Source organism: Jaculus jaculus, chromosome 8, assembly GCF_020740685.1.
Source record: "Jaculus jaculus isolate mJacJac1 chromosome 8, mJacJac1.mat.Y.cur, whole genome shotgun sequence".
Classification (NCBI taxonomy): domain Eukaryota; kingdom Metazoa; phylum Chordata; class Mammalia; order Rodentia; family Dipodidae; genus Jaculus; species Jaculus jaculus.
Window position 1 is genome coordinate 136,519,547 of NC_059109.1, and position 22,237 is coordinate 136,541,783.

The 22,237-nt window shown below is 50.6% G+C and overlaps 1 protein-coding gene and 1 long non-coding RNA gene across 3 annotated transcripts in view; one reads left to right on the forward strand and one right to left on the reverse strand.

Moving 5' to 3' along the window:
• The window catches only part of Apcdd1l (APC down-regulated 1 like), a 59,278-nt gene extending 41,066 nt beyond the window's left edge, over positions 1-18,212 (reverse strand). The window contains exon 1 of one of the 2 annotated variants that reach the window (XM_045156401.1): positions 18,086-18,212. In XM_045156401.1, coding sequence (XP_045012336.1) covers positions 18,086-18,197 — 112 coding nt within the window. In that variant the 5' untranslated portion in view covers positions 18,198-18,212. Of the gene's footprint in view, positions 1-17,144; positions 18,030-18,085 lie in introns of those variants that run through there. The other variant, XM_045156403.1, reaches the window with a different exon arrangement.
• Positions 15,705-22,237, forward strand: part of LOC123462794 — a 77,355-nt gene continuing 70,822 nt past the window's right edge. The window contains exon 1 of the long non-coding RNA XR_006638527.1: positions 15,705-16,635. This is a non-coding gene — a long non-coding RNA (uncharacterized LOC123462794). The remainder of the gene's footprint in view (positions 16,636-22,237) is intronic.

Below are 22,237 nucleotides of genomic sequence, written 5' to 3' on the forward strand. Positions count from 1 at the left end.
GGCCTGAGAGAACACAGGGCTGGTGATTGTTTTTATGATAGAGGAGGGCGGGTGCAGTTCCATTAGTCTGCTTTCCCAGGGTTAATGAGTGCAGGTTGCTTTGCTGAATCCTGAAAGGGAACCTGGGCGGATGTAATTACTGCTTTTAGTCAGTAGTGACCTCCAGGGCCGGTGTGGCGGAGACACAACAGGCATTGTGAGTGTGGCTCTGGAGGCAGGTGGAGGGGTGCTTGTGGTCCAGGCCAGGTGCCCAGTCACTATGCATTGGGTACCATTAAGACATATGTCTCCATGTGCCACACAGTGTGCTGGCCCCTGTCACAAGAGGATGCTGTGTGGTAAGCAGGGCTACAGCTGAGCAAGACAGCCAAGGGTCTGCCCTTGGGTCTTAGCAGGAGGCAGATGATGAAATATCTTACACTTGAAAATAGAGTGACAAACACCAACATGGATTCTCTGAACCAGACTGGCAAAGTGTGATCAGCAGAGCTGGGATCTCAGGAATCTGACATGGGAAGCAATGGGTGAGAACAGGGGGTCCAGTAGACCTGAAGTAATGGGAGAGAAAAAGAGGATCTGGTGGACATGAAGTAATGGGTGAGAGTAAGAGGGTTTGGTGGACAGGAAGTAATGGGTGAGAGTAAGAGGGTCTGGTGGACATGAGGTAATGGGTGAGAGTAAGAGGGTTTGGTGGACAGGAAGAAATGGGTGAGAGTAAGAGGGTCTGGTGGACAGGAAGAAATGGGTGAGAGTAAGAGGATCTGGTGGACATGAGGTAACGGGCGAGAGGAAGAGGATCTGGTGGACATGAGGTAATGGGTGAGAGTAAGAGGGTCTGGTGGACATGAGGTAACGGGTGAGAGTAAGAGGATCTGGTTGCCATGAAGTAACGGGTGAGAGTAAGAGGATCTGGTGGACATGAAGCAATGGGAGTAAGAGGGTCTGGTACAGGAAGTAACGGGTGAGAGTAAGAGGATCTGGTGGACATGAAGTAACGGGTGAGAGTAAGAGGATCTGGTGGACATGAAGTAACAGGTGAGAGTAAGAGGGTCTGGTGGACATGAAGTAATGGGTGAGAGTAAGAGGATCTGGTGTACATGAAGTAACGGGTGAGAGTAAGAGGATCTGGTGGACATGAAGTAACAGGTGAGAGTAAGAGGGTCTGGTGGACAGGAAGTAACGGGTGAGAGTAAGTAGGTTTGGTGGACATGAAGTAATGGGTGAGAGTAAGAGGGTCTGGTGGACATGAGGTAACAGGTGAGAGTAAGAGGATCTGGTGGACATGAAGTAATGGGTGAGAGTAAGAGGGTCTGGTGGACATGAAGTAATGGGTGTGAGTAAGAGGGTCTGGTGGACATGAAGTTATGGGTGAGAGAAAGAGGATCTGGTGGACATGAAGTAATGGGTGAGAGTAAGAGGATCTGGTGGACATGAAGTAATGGGTGAGAGTAAGAGGATCTGGTGGACATGACGTAATGGGAGCAAGAGGATCTGGTGGACATGAAGTAACGGGTGAGAGTAAGAGGCTCTGGTGGACATGAAGTAACGGGTGAGAGTAAGAGGATCTGGTGGACAGGAAGTAACAGGTGAGAGTAAGAGGTCTGGTGGACAGGAAGTAACAGGTGAGAGTAAGAGGATCTGGTGGACATGAAGCAATGGGAGTAAGAGGATCTGGTGGACATGAAGTAATAGGTGAGAGTAAGAGGATCTGGTGGACATGAAGTAATGGGTGAGCGTAAGAGGGTTGGTGGACATGAACTAATGGGTGAGAGTAAGAGGATCTGGTGGACATGAAGTAACAGGTGAGAGTTAGAGGGTCTGGTGGACATGAAGTAATAGGTGAGAGTAAGAGGATCTGGTGGACATGAAGTAACAGGTGAGAGTAAGAGGATCTGGTGGACATGAAGTAACAGGTGAGAGTAAGAGGATCTGGTGGACAGGAAGTAATGGGTGAGAGTAAGAGGGTCTGGTGGACATGAAGTAACAGGTGAGAGTTAGAGGGTCTGGTGGACATGAAGTAATAGGTGAGAGTAAGAGGGTCTAGTGGACATGAAGTAACAGGTGAGAGTTAGAGGGTCTGGTGGACATGAAGTAATAGGTGAGAGAAAGAGGGTCTGGTGGACATGAGGTAATGGGTGAGAGTAAGAGGGTCTGGTGGACATGAATTAATAGGTGAGAGTAAGAAGATCTGGTGGACATGAAGTAATGGGTGAGAGTAAGAGGATCTGGTGGACAGGAAGTAATGGGTCAGAGTAAGAGGGTCTGTTGGACATGAGGTAACGGGTGAGAGTAAGAGGATCAGGTGGACATGAATTAATAGGTGAGAGTAAGAAGATCTGGTGGACATGAAGTAATGGGTGAGAGTAAGAGGGTCTGGTGGACAGGAAGTAATGGGTGAGAGGAAGAGGATCTGGTGGACAGGAAGTAACGGGTGAGAGTAAGAGGGTCTGGTGGACATGAGGTAATGGGTGAGAGTAAGAGGATCTGGTGGACATGAAGTAACAGGTGAGAGTAAGAGGATCTGGTGGACATGAGGGAATGGGTGAGAGGAAGAGGATCTGGTGGACATGAAGTAACGGGTGAGAGTAAGAGGGTCTGGTGGACAGGAAGTAATGGGTGAGAGTAAGAGGATCTGGTGGACATGAAGTAATGGGTGAGAGTAAGAGGATCTGGTGGACATGAAGTAATGGGTGAGAGTAAGAGGATCTGGTGGACAATAGGTAATGGGTGAGAGGAAGAGGGTCTGGTGGACAAAAAGTAATGGGTGAGAGTAAGAGGATCTGGTGGACATGAAGTAATGGGTGAGAGTAAGAGGGTCTGGTGGACAGGAAGTAATGGGTGAGAGTAAGAAGGTTTGGTGGACATGAGGTAACAGGTGAGAGTAAGAGGATCTGGTGGACATGAAGTAATGGGTGAGAGTAAGAGGATCTGGTGGACATGAAGTAATGGGTGAGAGTAAGAGGATCTGGTGGACAATAGGTAATGGGTGAGAGGAAGAGGGTCTGGTGGACAAAAAGTAATGGGTGAGAGTAAGAGGATCTGGTGGACATGAAGTAATGGGTGAGAGTAAGAGGGTCTGGTGGACAGGAAGTAATGGGTGAGAGTAAGAGGATCTGGTGGACATGAAGTAACGGGTGAGAGTAAGAGGGTCTGGTGGACAGGAAGTAACGGGTGAGAGTAATAGGTTTGGTGGACAGGAAGTAATGGGTGAGAGTAAGAGGGTTTGGTGGACATGAAGTAACGGGTGAGAGTAAGGATCTGGTGGACAGGAAGTAATGGGTGAGAGTAAGAGGATCTGGTGGACAGGAAGTAATGGGTGAGAGTAAGAGGGTTTGGTGGACAGGAAGTAATGGGTGAGAGTAAGAGGGTTTGGTGGACATGAAGTAACAGGTGAGAGTAAGGATCTGGTGGACAGGAAGTAATGGGTGAGAGTAAGAGGATCTGGTGGACAGGAAGTAATGGGTGAGAGTAAGAGGGTCTGGTGGACATGAAGTAACAGGTGAGAGTAAGGATCTGGTGGACATGAAGTAATGGGTGAGAGGAAGAGGATCTGGTGGACATGAAGTAATAGGTGAGAGTAAGAGGGTCTGGTGGACATGAGGTAATGGGTGAGAGGAAGAGGATCTGGTGGACATGAAGTAACGGGTGAGAGGAAGAGGATCTGGTGGTCATGAAGTAACGGGTGAGAGGAAGAGGATCTGGTGGACATGAAGTAATAGGTGAGAGTAAGAGGGTCTGGTGGACATGAGGTAATGGGTGAGAGGAAGAGGATCTGGTGGACATGAAGTAATGGGTGAGAGGAAGAGGATCTGGTGGACAGGAAGTAATGGGTGAGAGTAAGAGGATCTGGTGGACAGGAAGTAACGGGTGAGAGTAAGAGGGTTTGGTGGACAGGAAGTAATGGGTGAGAGTAAGAGGGTTTGGTGGACATGAAGTAACAGGTGAGAGTAAGGATCTGGTGGACATGAAGTAATGGGTGAGAGGAAGAGGATCTAGTGGACAGGAAGTAATGGGTGAGAGGAAGAGGGTCTGGTGGACATGAAGTAATGGGTGAGAGGAAGAGGATCTGGTGGACAGGAAGTAATGGGTGAGAGTAAGAGGGTCTGGTGGACACGAGGTAATGGGTGAGAGTAAGAGGATCTGGTGGACATGAAGTAACGGGTGAGAGGAAGAGGATCTGGTGGACATGAAGTAATAGGTGAGAGTAAGAGGGTCTGGTGGACATGAGGTAATGGGTGAGAGTAAGAGGGTCTGGTGGACATGAAGTAACAGGTGAGAGTAAGAGGGTCTGGTGGACAGGAAGTAATGGGTGAGAGTAAGAGGATCTGGTGGACAGAAAGTAACGGGTGAGAGTAAGAGGGTCTGGTGGACATGAAGTAATGGGTGAGAGTAAGAGGGTCTGGTGGACATGAAGTAACGGGTGAGAGTAAGAGGGTCTGGTGGACAGGAAGTAATGGGTGAAAGTAAGAGGATCTGGTGGACAGGAAGTAACGGGTGAGAGTAAGAGGGTCTGGTGGATAGAAAATAACGGGTGAGAGTAAGAGGGTCTGGTGGACAGGAATTAATGGGTGAGAGTAAGAGGGTCTGGTGGACATGAAGTAACGGGTGAGAGTAAGAGGGTCTGGTGGACATGAAGTAACGGGTGAGAGTAAGAAGGTCTGGTGGACAGGAAGTAATGGGTGAGAGTAAGAGGATCTGGTGGACAAGAAGTAATGGATGAGAGTATGAGGATCTGGTGGACATGAAGTAATGGGTGAGAGTAAGAGGATCTGGTGGACATGAAGTAATGGGTGAGAGTAAGAGGATCTGGTGGACATGAAGTAATGGATGAGAGTATGAGGATCTGGTGGACATGAGGTAATGGGTAAGAGGAAGAGGATCTGGTGGACATGAAGTAATGGGTGAGAGTAAGAGGATCTGGTGGACAGGAAATAATGGGTGAGAGTAAGAGGGTCTGGTGGACATGAAGTAATGGGTGAGAGTAAGAGGATCTGGTGGACATGAAGTAATGGGTGAGAGTAAGAGGATCTGTTGGACATGAAGTAATGGGTGAGAGGAAGAGGGTCTGGTGGACATGAAGTAATGGGTGAGAGGAAGAGGATCTGGTAGACATGAAGTAATGGGTGAGAGTAAGAGGGTCTGGTGGACATGAAGTAACGGGTGAGAGTAAGAGGATCAGGTGGACATGAAGTAACGGGTGAGAGTAAGAGGATCTGGTGGACATGAGGTAATGGGTGAGAGGAAGAGGATCTGGTGGACATGAAGTAACGGGTGAGAGGAAGAGGATCTGGTGGACAGGAAGTAACGGGTGAGAGTAAGAGGGTCTGGTGGACATGAAGTAATGGGTGAGAGTAAGAGGGTCTGGTGGACCGGAAGTAACGGGTGAGAGTAAGAGGATCTGGTGGACAGGAAGTAACGGGTGAGAGTAAGAGGGTCTGGTGGACATGATGTAATGGGTGAGAGTAAGAGGGTCTGGTGGACAGGAAGCAATGGGAGTAAGAGGATCTGGTGGACATGAAGTAATGGGTGAGAGTAAGAGGGTCTGGTGAACCTAGCAATGCAGCAGAAACAAAGGTTCTGGCACATGCCAAGCTGGCAATGTGATAGAAGTGAGAAACAGCTGTAGAGCTGGGCAATGTGATGGTATGAGGAACACCTGCAGAGCTGGGTGATGTGACGGTATGAGGAACACCTGCAGAGCTTGGTGATGTGACGGTATGAGGAACACCTGCAGAGCTGGGTGATGTGACGGTATGAGGAACACCTGCAGAGCTGGGCGATGTGACGGTATGAGGAACACCACAGAGCTGGGTGATGTGACGGTATGAGGAACACCTGCAGAGCTGGGTGATGTGACGGTATGAGGAACACCTGCAGAGCTGAGTGATGTGACGGTATGAGGAACACCTGCAGAGCTGGGCGATGTGACGGTATGAGGAACACCTGCAGAGCTGGGGCATGTGACGGTATGAGGAACACCTGCAGAGCTGAGTGATGTGATGGTATGAGGAACACCTGCAGAGCTGGGGCATGTGACAGTATGAGGAACACCTGCAGAGCTGAGTGATGTGACGGTATGAGGAACACCTGCAGAGCTGGGGCATGTGATGGTATGAGGAACACCTGCAGAGCTGGGGCATGTGATGGTATGAGGAACACCTGCAGAGCTGGGGCATGTGATGGTATGAGGAACACCTGCAGAGCTGAGTGATGTGATGGTATGAGGAACACCTGCAGAGCTGGGGCATGTGACAGTATGAGGAACACCTGCAGAGCTGAGTGATGTGACGGTATGAGGAACACCTGCAGAGCTGGGGCATGTGATGGTATGAGGAACACCTGCAGAGCTGGGGCATGTGACGGTATGAGGAACACCTGCAGAGCTGGGGCATGTGACGGTATGAGGAACACCTGCAGAGCTGGGGCATGTGATGTTATGAGGAACACCTGCAGAGCTGGGGCATGTGATGGTAGCAAGGGACTCATGGAAATTGTGGTAGTTTAGTGGTAGTGATGGGCTGCTAGGTTGGAGCAGCCCTGAGTTCCATTGTGAGGGGCAGTTCGGAGTTCGTTTGTTGAAGCCCTTGGGTATGCAAGCAGAGGCTGTGAGGAGCCACAGGGCCGGGTGGTAGAGGGATGGTAGGCTAGGGAAACCTAGGTGCCTTCTTTGGGGTCAAACAAGATGTGAGAGGCCTGAACCTAATACCAAGTAAAAATGCTAAGCTATGCAGAAAAATAGGTGGATCTGGAGAAGATTATACTGAGTGATGCAACCCAGGCTCAGAAGGCCAAGCTCTGTATGTTCTCTCATATGTGATCTTAGCTTTGAATTTTTAGGTTTGTATGCAAATAGGAGTGAGGCTCTGTAAAGGCAGTGGAAGGAGGTGGGGGGAGGATGGGAGAGGACAGTAGAGCACATGTGATATGGAAGTAAAGGGTAGAGCACTGGGGGTGGTGGAGAGAAGAGAGGTGGGGGAAGAGCTAACTAAAACTAAACACTTATGAGCAAGCCATACGGAAACCTACATATTCATTAGCTAATTAAAATATTATTTTAAACAATACAGAGTTTGAACATGAGTGCCTTGCATGGGTAGAGAATGCTGCTCCCAGAGGACATAGGTCATTGCAGTAAAATCCCAGTGTAAGAGGTAGGACATCTCCCAGTGAGTTATTGGTAATGGCGGCTCCTGAGACTCCTACAACAAGACAAGCTATTGTCAATGCTCTTGATTGCCCATCAGAACTAGAAGGTAAGACCCTGTTGCTGAACACACCACTTGTTTCAGTTGTAGGATACTGAGAAACCAAGCTAGAACTGAGCTGGAAGCCTCCTCTTTCTGGCTAGCTGACATAGTGCTGGAAGGTTCTATGTAGGCTGCTGGGGAAGAGCAGTTATCAATAATCTTACCCAGCAGTGGGTCCATGACACATATAAGCAGCCAGCCAGGCAAAGTGCACGCACTAGTGTAATAGTGGCATGACTGTTATAGGGATAACCAATTGCTCTCTGACTGGATATGAGGTCTGCTCCATGGGAGGACATTCGTGCCTGGTACTATCCATTGTGTCAAAAGCCTATGGCTGGACTGGAGAGATGGCTCAGAGGTCAAGCATGTGTGCCTCTTATGCATGAGAATCTTGAGCTGGAGATGACCAACTTCAATTCCCCAGAACCTGTAAAAAAAAAAAAATCCTCTGGGTGTGCACAGGCTGTAGCTACAGACACTGGAACATCAGGCTAGAACTGAGATGGAAGCCATCTCCCTGTCAAGTAGCTGATGTAATGCTAGAAGGTGCTGTGCAAGTTGCCAGGGGGAGAAAAGTCATCTATAGTCTGAATAAGCAGTGAGCCTGTAAGCTACAAAATAAACTAGCCAGACAAGCTGTAGCCTTGGGTGCAACAGTGGCACATAAATTATGGGGGTAATCAACTGCTTTGATTGGATAGAGGCAAACCCCATGGTGGCTCATGCGTCTGGAGTCCATGTGTAGTGGCTAGAGGTCCTGGAGTTCCCATCCTCTCTCTCCAAAAAATAAATAAATAAGCCGGGCATGGTGGTGCACGCCTTTAATCCCAGCACTTGGGAGGCAGAGGTAGGAGGATCGCCAACAGTTCAAGGCCACCCTGAGATGACAGAGTTAATTTCAGGTCAGCCTGCACCAGAGTGAGACCCTACCTTGAAAAAACAAACAAAAATAAATAAATAAATAAATAAATAAATAAAGTAAAATATTTTAATGAAAAAAACTGTGTTTATTATGGTAGTGCCATAAGATTGGAAAGTCGAGTGAACCACAGCTCATTTAGGTTGTGGGTATTTGTATATCAATGAATGTGTTCCTGTCATCAGGTAACACTTCTTTCTCTCTGTCTTTTGAGGCAGAGTCTCACTCTGTAACACAGGCTGGCATTGAACTCACCCGGTTGCTTAGGCAGGCCTTGAACTTGTAATCCTCCTGCTCTCGTTTCTCAAGTGCTAGATTATAGATTAGGTGTGCTACCACGCCCAGCAACCATTCGCATATTAATAACCTGTAACAGGGGAGATGGCTCAGTAGATTAAAATGCTCACTGCACAAGCATGAGGCCCCTGTAAGAGCTGGCCACAGTGGTGGGTGCTCATGGTGAGAAAGGGAGGTAGAGGCAGGAGAACTGCCTGGAAACACTAGCGCCAGCTACCCTGAAAACTCGTTGGTGAACAACAAAAGATCCCGTCTCAAGGTGCAAGGTGAGGACCGAAGTTGTCCTCTGACCTCCACAAGCGTGTCATAGTACATGCACACCCACACTCACACATGCACACCCACACTCACATCCACACACACACACATACACAAGAAAATGGTCCGATGCAAGGAAGCAGGATGGCTTCTTCTCTCAACACAGTTGCTTCTGTGGGCTTGTCCATGTTCCAGAAACTTTCTAGGAAGGTGCATACATAAATGCATGTGTGGAGGGAAGGGGCTGCAGATTGTTTCTTAAATAAAATTTTAAACTGTTCCGGTGAAAAAATCTAGCTAATGAAAAAATAGGGTTCAAAATAGACCAAGGCATTGTTTGTGCTAAAGTCTCATTTGCAATGGAAAAGTCCCTTGTTTTTTTTTTTTTTTTTTTTAAATACATTATTAAGAGGCCTGACAATACAAACCACATTTTCCAATTCAATAGCCTACAAGGTCAGCCGAGCAAAGACAATGTAAGCCAGCCTCAGCCATGGCTCAGTGGCTCAGTGATGAAACTCTTTCAGGGGTAGCCTTGCAATCAGAGCCTAGGGTGGGCTGGAGGCGGGGATGCTGAAAGGCTAACCCCCAAAGCCAGCCCCTCTGGAGCCTAGGAGAGCGTGCTTAACTGTAGGTCAGATGTATTATTTCCTGATTAACAAGGATGAAATTTCTTAAAGAAGGAAATCAAGGACTTGGCTCATATCCCTTGCTCTCCTGATTTGGCTTGTGTGCAAAAAGAGCCACCATGTGCTTCTGCTCAGGAGAAGAGACAGCGGAGGTGTTAGTGGGCCTGAAGGGGGAGGCTGGAGAGGGTCCGTCTGAACTGGCCACTGAGTTCTGTCCCGTTTTCACTGGCATGCCACCTTCCCTGACTCCAAGTAATAAGCTGGCAATGTTTCTAGAATGTTCACTCTGGCTTGGACCACTAGATCCCAGTCTTTGAAGGTCCCTGTGGTGGTTTGAATTCGCAGTGTCTCCCTTAGGTTCGTGTGTTTGAATAGTTAGCCCTCCCACCAGCACTCTTCAGGAGGGTTGCTGAGCCTGCAGGAGGGGAGCCTGGCTGCAAGAAGGGAGTCGCTGGCGGTGGGCACTGAGGAGCTAAAGCCTTGTCCCATGGGCTGTGCTCGCTCTGCTTCCCTGATGCTGGTGACCATGTGATACTGGCTTCTGCTCTAACCTGCCGTGCATTCGCTGCCATGACGAAACTTCAGTAAGTTCATTAAACCCTTTCCTTCCACAAGCTGCTTCTGGCTCAGTCTTTTGTCCCAGCAATGAGAAGTTAACTGACACGTTCCCCCAACATTGCTCCCCTCATGGGTACTGCTTGCAAACACCGCCACTGCCCTCGGCCCACTGAGACCATGAGCACTTGCGTCTCACAGTTGCCTCTGCCTCAGAGTCTCGGCTCTGCTCGTGGTCACCTGGGTGACCCAACATCTTCTTGGTGTCCACGTCCTCAACTTTCCACTTTCTTCCATTAATCAGGACACCACCTACCTGGGTCCTGTGACAGGCCCTCACCCAGCACTCATTCGATGGATAGGGAGCGCATTTATCCTGTACCCAAGAGCCCGTCAGCAGCTTCAGATGCGACTTCTGTTCATCTGGTCTGGCTGAGCTCACAGCATGTCCACACTTCACCCAGGGAAGACAAGCAGGAACCGGTTTGTCCATCCAGCTGGGGTTACATGCCATTTGCTAGGATGGCTGGGAAATGCTCTACTGCCTCTGAACAGCTGGAGACAGGCCTTCTAGGATCCTGGGCGAGGGGAAGAAATGGACACTGGAGGCAGCCTGTGATATCCCAGGCACCTCCCCTGGCTGATGGTGCCCAACAATGCCATCTCAGGGATCATCATTAATGACAACCCTTACTCTTCTGCCTGTCATGACCTGGTTTCCTGTAGGTTAGCCATTTGACCCACTTTCCTTACCTACAAAAGTCCCCAGATAGGATCAGGACCAGGCTGGTCCTGGGATAGACTGAGGTCTATCTCAGGTCTTGGTTTCTTTCATCTTAATGTCCCTTAGGACCTTACCTGTCCCAGCTCTGTGGAGGGGACAGTGTACCGTCCCCCTTCTTCATCTTACCTCATCACCAAGGCAATGGACACCACTCTCAGGGTGTTACCATGGCTCCTGCTTTCTCCCCAGCCTCAGTCCCTTCCTCTCTTGGCCTCTTCCCTCTTGTTCACCTCATAAACACCCACAACTGCTCACCTTCCTTTCCTGAGCATCAGGTTATCTATATTCTTTCAACAAAAGAAAATAAAATATTTCATATGTGGAGCTAACTGTGAGCAAGGCACTTCCATCTCACAGATATATATTGTTTTATGAGGTAGGGTCTCACTGTAGTCCACGCTGACCAGGAATTCACTATGAAGTCTCAGGGTGGCCTCAAACTTACAGTGATCCTCGTGCCTTTGCCTCCCAAGTACTGCAATTAAAGGTGTGTGCCACCATGTCTGGTTCTCACAGTAATATTTTTAAAAATCCACTTAATATATTTTATTTTATTTTGAATGTGTGTAGTACATGTGTGTGTGAGTGTGTGTGTGTGTGTGTGTGTGTGTGTGTGTAGGTCAGAGGCTGATGTCATAGTCTTCTTCTGCAATTGCTCTTTGTTTTTTAGAACTTAAAAAATATTTTTATTTTATTTATTTATTTATTTGAGAGGGGGCAGAGAATGGGTGCGTCTAGCCACTGCAAACGAACTCCACATGCCACCGTGTACATCTGGCTTATGTGGGTCCTGGGGAGTTGAACTGAGGTCCTTTGGCTTTGTAGGAAAGCGCCTTAACCACTAAGCCACCTCCTGGGCCCCTGTGATTATTCCTTTTATTCACTGAGGCGGGAACTCACACATGCACACAAAGCTCGCTGCTTTGGCCGTTTGTGAGCCAGCTTGCCCAGGGGTCCCCGTCTCAGCCCCCCAAGTGTGGGATGACAGTTGTGCCGCCATGCCCACTTGGCATCTACACAGGCACTGGGGGTGTGAGCTTAGGTCCTCACGCTTGAACAGTGCACACTTTCTCCACTGCGCCATCTCCTCAGTCACGCATACGTTAAATAGAGCTGGTACCTAGGAAAACACGCACACACGCATCACACCTCTGAACTTCCCACACCAGTGTTTTAGTCCCTAACTCCCCCAGGTGGTGTTTACTAGTAAACTGCTATGTGTCTCTCAAACCTGCAGTTTGACCTCCTCTGAGATTTTGGTCCCACTTCAGTGGATGCCCAAGTGCTGTGAGCTGTGGAAGGCCTCACAGAGCCAAGCATTGCTTGTGCTCCAACCCCAGACACGCTTATTGAAGCTGGTTTCCATTTCAGTAACTGCCGGTTGCTGTGAAGGAAATCAGAGCCCATCAGCCTTGGATTAACACCAATGGGTCAAACAGTAGATTTTGGTTTCCAACTCTCTAGAAACCACATCCAGCCCCTCCCCCGCAAAAGAACCATGTTAAGATTGCTCTAATTGTACATTTCAAAGAACAAGTCATTTTGTTTGCTGTGGTCACTAGTAATTCCAGTGTAAATACACACACTAAATACACTGGCATGCGCTTGGGGGTGGGGCGGGTGTGAGCTATTGCTTCTCTCTCTTTGCTGCACAGCTTCATACTAAGGACCCGGGGCAGCTACCACACGGGCTGGTGGCAGGATGCTCACTATATGGACAGCATGGTCTCCAAAGGACATGGTAGTCATAAGGGATTTGGTTGCGCTTTGGTTGCAAGCAACAGGAGCCACACAGACTTCTGTAGGCTGAAGAAGGGTTCTTTGAAGGCCACTGCTGCTTGCTGGACTAAGGGAAGCTCTTGGACTCAGCTGGAGGGAACCACTCTGTAACTTCCCAGAATGCACTGAGTTTCTGGTCTGTTCTGAAGATTCAAGGTGTCGCAGCAAGCATCTTATTGGCCGAAGTGCAGAGTGATATCCCAGGCAGAGGAGGGGCTCTTGGATGGGTAGGCTTTCCAGGACTGGAGTCAATGAGGAGTTTTGCTGTCCCCGCAGGCAAGGGATGGCAGTGTGGGAGCCACAGCTATCGCTGGACTGCTGCAACCTAAGCAGCACTTCCCCTCTCTGTTCTCCAGGTCTGTTTGGCCCGGTACCATCTTGGGTGCCTCCTTTAATCTTGGGGCTTTATTGTGTGTGATGGGGACCGCTCCTGTGCTTGCCTGGGTCATTTTTGAAGATTTGATGGCCCCATTTGACTCCGATTTCTGCTCAGACACGGAGCTCCCTGGCCCCTCCATCTTTACCATCCCACACCAGTGATGGCACATACATGACAAGATGCCCACGACGCTGGCTTGAGGCTCATAGAGCACTTCTGAGCTATCAACTCTCTTCCCAACTTCACCCACTGCCAGCCATGGATTCCTGTTTCAGGGTCTTTTGGAAGCAATCTGAAAACCCAAGGGAGGTCAGGGCTTGTCTTTGCACAACAGGCTCCTAAAAGCTGTTGTTGCTCAAGGAACTGACCTACTCCATTGCCCGGAAGGACTCACCCTCTTCCCTGTACCAGCTTCAGAGTTTAGTTCCTTCCCTGGAGTCTCCCCAGCTGGGCTCCAAGGCTCTCGGGTTCAAGTTGATTTTAATAGCCTCCCTTCCCCTTTGTCTTGGGCTATTGATCCTCATTTTGCAAACTGACTCCGGTGGTGAACCAGTGGATCTTGGAAGGCTTATCAGGGGCTCATTTTGGCTTAAAGCTTTTCATTAGCACAGTTAACGTCTGATATGCTGCACAGGTATTTTTTCACATGTAGCTTCTCACTGGTTTGCCAACCAGATGTTTTTTGAAATCAAGGAAGCTGCCCTGTTTGCCTTGAGCTGGTTATTTTGCATTTAAGATGCAGCTTCAGCCAGAATGTAAGCGACGCCGCTGGCCGGGATGACTCCCTTGTGACAAGCTGACTGCAAAATGAAGTTCTGTTGGTAATTTCCTTTGTTTTAGGTAATTAACACAATCACCAATTTCTATTTACATTGGATGGTTGGAGAAGTATACTTAATTTTCTTCTCTATTTTCATACTGAGTTTCAGAATGGAGATCCTGGGCTGGGGGGATGGCTCCGTGGATGAGGACCTTGCAGCATGAGCGAGTGCCTGAGTTTGGATCCCCAGGTCCTGCATGAAAGGCTGGATGGAAACCAGAGCTCCAGAGGCTCCTGAGTGCCCACCACTGAAAAAGGCTTAAAATGCTCCCAGCGTGGCTCAGGGAATTTGGGGGAAGAAGGTGCGGAAAGACTGTTAAAGCCACAAGTTGGGATATTTTGCACAGAGACATTGCCTCTCCCCCCCTCCATAATGCATGACCCCAAATCCCCATGAGGTTGACCTGCATCTCCAATGAGGAAGGCCTCTTTAGAAAAGGGGCATGGAGGCGGGAAAGGATGGTACCAACATATGCTGTTTACATACTAAATATGACCATATCTAATTAAAAATGTATATATATATTGCTGGGTGGGTTTCTGTAATCCCAGCACACTAACAGTGAGACAACAAACAGAGGCAGGAAAATTTTCTGGAAGCTTCATGAACAAGAGACACTGCCTCAAAGAGGTGGTAGGTGAGGATTGACATCCCCAAATTGTCACCTGACCTCCACACACACGCCATGGCATGCACACACCCTCACTCACACACAAGAACGTGTACAAACAGATACTTTCCCTGCAAAAAAGCCCAATATCAAACACCCCCCCCACATCTGCGCGTGTGCGCGCGCACGCGCGCGCGCACACAGACACACACACACACACACACACACACACACACGCAGAAATCCTCATCAAAGCTAATTTATTATGGAATGGCTTCTGAGCTTGCCCTGGTTAATCTGTATCCAAATGTTGACTTGCTATCACAAAGTATGTAGCTAATGATAAAAGTAAGACCTAAATTAGAAAAAAAATGTAAGAATGAGAAAACAACAACAAAAGCCATGGTGGTTTCTCATTTTTCCCTCTCCAGCATAAATTGTTGAATAAGGAGATTTTTTTTTAAGCCAGAAATTGCTATGGAGGGAACCAGCCTTGGCAGCTGGAAAGCTGGCCTGGGACCCATCTGGCATCACGGGTAACTGAGTACCATAGCCTCCTGTCTGTCACCCTCCAGTGAGGACATTTTCAAAGACAGAACAAATTAGGGAAATCAAAGTCCAGATTCGAAACCACCTGGGCTGTGTTGTTTTTCTTGGGCCCCACTGTGCCCTTGACTTCCTGATTGTCCAGAGCAAGAATAACAAATTCCATCCAACCCCAGCCATTTAGACAAAGATTTCTGTGAAAACCTACTGTGGGGTTGATCTAGCCAAACCATTGGTTCTCAACTGGGGGCGATTTTGCCCTGAGGAGGCATCTGCCAAAGTCCTGGTTATCGTGACTGGGTCGGGACAACAATGCTGTGAGACAGTCACCTTGCACAGTACACACTGGTCTCAACACAGAAAGAAACTTGTTCCAAATGTCAACGGCGCTGAGGTTGAGAAAACTGGTATGCATGTGCATGCATGTGTCTGCATGTTCCTGCGTGTGTGTGTGTGTGTGTGTGTGTGTGTACGCGCGCGTGCACAGGTGCTCTCAATTTGAATTTCCTTGGCTGGGCTGTTGTGCCATTCTACCCAAAGGTTTCTGGAACCTGTAGATTTTGAATACACTTCCGTTCAGGTATTTCAATTATGTAAGCAATTGAAGTAATCCCAGCTAAAGAAAGGATCTTGCTGTCTGGTATTGTCGCCAGTGGTGGAAAAGACCTCGGATCAAAGTCTCCCTGTGGAGCCTGGCGCCTGTCTTCATACTGGGAGCCAAGGGCGCACACGGAACCAGGTGGAATCACCACCCTTCCTGGTCTTAGGGTCTGACTTGAGGGCTGCTGCGCTCGGGATTGGCTCCCTGTGTGTCCCCCCCCTGGACAATCTCTGCTTCGCGCTCATGGATTCTGCTGTGATGTGGTGGCGGGTCACCAGGCGCCCAGCAGCAGGCATCGCCATGGAATGAGCAGGCCTCAGTGGGCGCTCAACCTCAGTGACTTCACTGCATGGCGAGAAGCTAGGGTCTGCCAAGGACAACAGTCTGCACTGGGGCTGAGACTGCAGGCCTCTGCTCTGGCTGGCTTAGTCCTGGGTGGGAGAGTCTGGGGAAGAGCTGAGTGGGGGGGCTTCAGCTTCTGTCCGCCTCAACTCAGTGCGCAATATTGGCTCTTCGTGCAGCACTCTCGGGGCATCTCTCAGGCTCTTCCTTGCTAACCAGCCAACCTGGATGTCTTAGCCTCTTCGTGCCAGGGTAAGACCCTGTGGTTAGAGCTAGCTGTGTGACCTCTTGATTCCAGCTGGGCAGGGAAAGCGGGTTCTGCCTGCCGGAGGTGCTTTTGGACACAAGTGTAGGTAACTTCAAACTGTGAGCATACCCCTCCCCCAACCTCTCTTCAGACCCCTTTATCTCTTCTCAAAACATCTGACATAGAAATTTGGGGCTGGGGGGAGAAAAAAGCATGTGTTGAAGACCTCTGGCACCCAGACCTGATTATAAAAGAAGCTAAGCATATCTGTGAAGGTGAGCACGTCTTACCATGGGACCCCGGAGCCTGAGATACCAGCTGCCATCCACTGGAGACTTGCTGGGTGCCAGGCAGCGAGCTAAGGGCCTGCATCTAGATCTCATAGGAGCTAGACAAAAGCAAGGTTTGCTTGTCCAACTCACAGAAGAAACCGTGGAAACCCACATAGCTGATGGATGGACCCAGCAGCACATATAGGAAGCGGATCTGGGCTTCTAAGCCACATGGCCTGGTTGGGACCAGCATTCTTAGCCCTTCACAGAGGAGGATGCTTGGGGCAAGCCCTGGGCAGGAAATGCTTTGGTGACGGCAGTGGATCCCTGTAATGATGCAGCACAGGTAACAGTTCTACAGATCTCCTCTTACCCACGGGCCATGGGGGCGGGTGGGCGACAGTTCTGGAGAAGACATCAATCCAGTGCCAGAAAGCCCCACCGTTCGGGCCCTTTAGGACCCCAGCACCTCCCTTTCTCCCCCGGTCCTGCAACACAACGCAGGGTTCGAGGAGCATGTTGACCCAGCAGCCTTCTCTGAGTGGCTTGGGCTTGTCCCTTTCCAGGGGAGTGCGGGGGAGGGGGGCGGTTGTTGGACTATCTCTCAGTCTTTTGGGGGTCAACACAAGGGGCCCTAAGAACACAAAGTCATTAAGGCTCCACACATTGCCCGGTGTCTGGGCTGCTGGAGCACGACCTAGAAGGGATCCTGGAGGTGCCACAGGTGTGAACCAGGTGAGGCTAGAGAAGGGGAGCACAGCCCATCAACCGACCAGGTGTCCAGCCCGGCATGGCAGTCCCCAAGGATCCTGTGGGCACATCAGATTGTGAGCTGATGGGGAGACGGGTACCTACCTCCCAAAAGTACCAGGACGCACGCGTAGGGGAGCGTGGCTGCAGGCATCCCGTCAGGGCAGGCAAGACAGCTGGCGTCTGCCACGGAGCGATGCGCGGGTAGGAGTGTGTTTGGGCGGCTGTGGCCGGCCTGGATCCTTCCTGCACCCCTCAGTGCCCCGGCGCGGGCCGGGTTGGGGTAGTTGCTAGCGGAGCTGCGCACTCATAGGTCCGAGTGCCAGAGGAGGTGGGGACCGCCCCGGGGAAGCTCGGAGCGCCTCTGCAGCGCAGCGCGCGCGGGCCCGGGCAAAGACCCTGCCACCCAGACCCCTAGGCGACGCCCCTGCGCCCGGGGCCTCACTTCCCCCAGCGTCCTCGCCCGCCCCAGCAAGCAGGCCTTCCCAGGGGCTCAGCCAGCCTAGCTACTGCGGTGTGCTCCTAGCGCACCCCTGGCCAGGCCATCCCAAGGAAGGGCAAGGGCGCAGGGGGGCTGGAAGGAGCTTCTCTAAAGGCAGCCGCTGGTCCCAGGACCCCTGAAGTTTCTATTCAGGCCTTCCAGTTACTCCTGGAAAAGTCACGTCTACGTGGAGCCCAGCAATTGCAACCAAGAAAGTGGCCAAGCCAGGACCCAGCAGCCAGCACCGCTCCCTGTGATTAGCGCTCCCCCAGCAGCCCAGCGGTCTAGGCAAAGGCTGGGGCCGGCGGCTGGGTTTCCTCCCCCGCTCCAACTCCTCCTCCTGCCACCATCCCACAGACTCCTCGGAGGGAGTCAATTTAGGGTGGCAGCTTCAGAGGCCAAGCAGTGGTAAGGAGGACCAAGCCCGTGTCCCAAAGTGGGCCTTTCTGTGACCCCTCCCCTATACAACTCCCCATCGCAGAGCCTGGTGCTTTTCTGGGTAGGCAAGCCCCGAGGAAGGTGCATGGGCACCTGGGAAGGGAATCACGTGGCTGAGAAAGTGTACCTGGATTGTTCGTCCGCACACGTGGTGCTTCTGGGCAGCTGAGGCAGAACCTGAGGTGACAGGGAAGGAGGGAGGGGACACTCGGGGAAGGGGGTGTGGACCCCAGGATCATTGCTGTGTGCTGCCTCGAGCTGGAAGATGAATGAGAGATGAGAGCAAGAAAGAAAACAGGAGAGGAAGGAGGGAGAACGAAGTGTCAAAAGCCAAAGACTGGAAGGGAGAAGTGGCAGCGAGAGCTGGAGAGAGAAGAGAGAAAAGGAAGAGCTGGGGACACCGAGGGAGAGGGAAGGACGGGAGGGAGGGAGAGATCGAGGTTGAGATTTTGGCCCTCCGTGACAGGGCTGGCACCTGTTGATGCGGCAGCCACTCTACCCTCTGAAGGTTTTACACGTTCATCTGTCCCTTCCTCAATCCTGTGGGCCAAAACTTCCAGAGGACACCAAGACAAAGAAACCGAGGTGAAGTGCGGTACCAAGGAACCCCCAGAGCCCTTCATTCCCAGGACCCCCATCCTGGGGCCTTGGGGTCCATCCTTACTTCCCTCCTCTGCAGGGAACAGCAGCAGCGCAGAGAGGGGCCCCGTGACATCCTGCAGAGGGAAGTGTGAGGAAAGGGCCAATCTCCTTCCACAGGGCGACATCCCCCACCCCACCCTCTGGTTCCTATAGATTACTGAGAACAGACTGAGACTTGAGGTAGCCTTGCTTAAACCTACATTGGTGTCAGCCTCCCCCTGGCTGACAGCCGTCCCCTGTCACAGGAAGTTTGTAGGCAAGGGATGACTCACAGGGCCAGAGAAGAGCTGCGTAGAGTGATTATTTATAATTGCGTAATTGTGACGATTTGTGGCAATTATGTGCCTTTAAATTTTGTGAAATTCACCATTACAGATAAAAGGGACATGCTCTCCTGGCCATAACTGTTGGCAACTGCCCTCCCTGGATTCTCTGAATGCAAGCGTTTCCAAGCCCCAGACATGGACAGGGTTCAAACATTAACGGTTGCTGTGGCAAAGGGGCTCTAACTCGACGCCTCAGATGGGATTATAATTTGGTGCTTTGGGGACTTGCTGTGCTGCCCTCGGGAGCAGAATCTCCCCGGCAGAGGTTCTGGGTGTGGTAGGCGTACGGCTGATTTCTACAACGCTCTGTCGGTTTCTGAGAACTCAGAACACTGTTGTGTCCTTTACATCCATGTGCCCTGCTCAGAGGTAGAACCATGGTGCAGCGTGGGCAAGGTGGGCACTGAGTTTGGATGACTGAATGGGGGGAGACGAGGGAGTAGCTTTCGGGATAGCAGGGGAAAGGTTAGAGTGTGCTGAGAGCAGGGTTTCCACGGCGACAGGTCCCAGCTCCTGGCTGCACAGGTGAGGATGCGGAAACACACGGCAGTAACCTGCGAGTTATCTGTTTAGAGGCAATGGTAACCCTCACTCCAAAACAGCAAAAATTGAAAAATAGATAGTAATATCTTCAGATTTTTATCCTAGGGGACCAGCCACCCTTGATAAGAGCAGGTGCCAACACAGCACCGGAAGGACTTGGTCCAGGTCCAGGTCTGGCCACACCACTGAAGAGTCCCCACTTGCAGCAAGGGTGACCACGCAAGTTGTGCCACTGAAAACTCCCCCAGGTGACATAGGATAGCAACGCTGCCCTCCTGGAGAGTCCTCTGGAATGAGCTGCTTGCTGCTCGTATGCTCTTGGAGAAGGAAGGGGCTCAAGATGAGCTTATGAAGGTGCCTGAGCCCTCCCCTCCCTCCAGGAGAGACTGCCAATAGGTCTGATGTCATGCAGGTGGCGAAGGTCACGCGTGGCTGCTCATAGCTGCTCTGATTCAAGATGGCAGTTGTCATGTCCATCCTGGAGGGAGTAGCCACATCACTTAGTGTTGGACAAGACTCTCCTGGAGTTATGAGGGTGTGAGAGGAGAGGAGGAGGGAACTGATGTTACGACTCATCTATAGCTCCAAAGGCATCTTTCGTTTTAAACAGAAAGACAGAAGGGGACAGAAGGAAGTTGTATCATCAAGAGCTTCGTTGGCTACCTTTGGCTCCTGATCTCTTTCTTAGTTGTAGAAAAAGTAGTTGGTTGTAAGTGGTGGTAACATAAGGGCATTTTGGGGAGAAGTCTTGTCCTGTGCTGGTGTGAGTCACCTCCAAAGGCACAATTGTATTCTGGTCTCCAGAGCTGGGCTTTCTGGGCTGGTAACCATGGAGAGCCTCCCCAGGGGGTCAGAGCCACCTGTGATTTGGGGTGGGCATGGGATTCTTGCTGGGGACAGATACCAGTGTGAGAGGCTGGGCATGTTGAGGTGTGGGTGTGGGGAGGCCAGCCTTGTTGCTCCTCTGGTGTCTTGCACCCTCCCCCACAGAAGTGCAGCAGGGTGGAATGGGGGAGGGCGGGTGAGGAAGCATTACCAGACAGGCCCTCTGTCCCCCCCTCCCTTCTAAACTGCGACCTCCCCTCTTTGCCCCTGTTAAAAGCAGCACTGGGAGATAAGATCAGCCAAAACCTTGCTATGAAATGGTCTGTTTCCTCTGCCTGTTATCAGGGGTATCTGATCAAAGAAATGGTGCAGGGTCTGGTTATCTAATAACCAAATAAACATCCAGGCTGGCCTCCTGGGCTGCTGTAGATGGTGTGAGGGCCAGGCTAGGCTAGGATTCAGCCTTTTCAGACCCCGGAACTCCCTGGAGAGGAGCTGAAGGTCACACAATGGAGCCTGGCCGGGACTCCACCTGGGGCCTGGAAGTTTTGTTCCTCAGCCTGACTCTGGACTTCTGGGCCTTGGGAGGCGGGGTGTGGAACCTTTGTACCTGTCAGTCTTCTTGTTCCATCTGGCCCTGTGTTCTGGGGAGGTGGAGGCATTGGAGGGCTTAGTTTAGCACCGTGCACATGAGTGAATGCTTTTGAATGAGTGGATGCATTACTGGGTGGATGGATGGCAGAGTGGGTGGATGGACTGAGGACTAGATAGATGAGTGAATGGACGGATATACGAGGGGATGGACATGTCCCAGACAGGCAGATGGTTCAGTGAAGGTGGACTGATAGAGGAGTGGGTGGGTGGATAGGAAGGACGGGTAGGTGAGTGGGTGGGTGGGCATACAGATGGATACATGGGTGGATGGGTGAGTAAATGGGTGGATAGATGAGTAGATGGGAGGGTAGAGGATGGGTGGGTGAAGGTTGATGACATTGGATTCTTTTTTTTTAATATATTTTATTTTTATTTATTAGACAGACAGAGATCGAGAGAGAGAGAGAGAGGGAGAAAATGGGCATGCCAGGGCCTCTTGCCATTGCAGACGAACTCCAGATGCATGCACCACCATGTGGATCTGGTTTACATGGGTTCTGGAGAATCAAACCTGGGTCCTTAGGCTTTGTAGGCAAGCACCTTAACCACTAAGGCATGTCTACAGCCCAACATTGAATTCTTACATTTGATGCTCTGGGCAGTACCCAGATGGGATAGTTGTTGATTTTTATACTCATAGTCGCTAATTTATTAGCAATAACTCGTTAAGAAGCTCAAGGATTCACTGACTTGCCCTTGGTCACCAGTGCCCGTCCTAGAGACACAGCTGCTGTGCTTCCCCCCCCAAAAAAGCTGGCTGTGTAACCCTCATAAAGTATCTTATACCACAGAACCGAGATGGTGACGGGATAGAGTTGGAACTTCCAACCCCCCGCCCAGGCTCCCTCTCAACAGCATTCCACCCAGACCAGAATGTGGGCCAGGCCCCATTTCTCACCCTGTGCACATTTGTAGAATGGCTGCTCCAGGCAGGGTCTGCCTGCCCACTCCTTTCCCATCTGCCAGCTGGTGCCAAGAAAGGGCAAACCTATCAAGACAGATTTTCTTGCTTTGTGGGAGGAGAAAAATAAAGAAAAGCCAGTCTTTGTGACTTCAGACAGCAGGTTATAAAGTATATTGCTGCCCTCCCATGTGAAAATCAATACATGCTCCCCAAACAGTATCTGAAAAGATAGAGTTTATTATTTCTCTCCCATTATGAAATTAACAGTGTTCCCAATATACTGTCTGGAAAATATAGATAGAGTGGGATGAAGGGGAAAGGACATTTGTGGATACTCTACCTGGAGACAAGTCCTGCTGACACTGGGTTTGGGATTTTTCCTGTC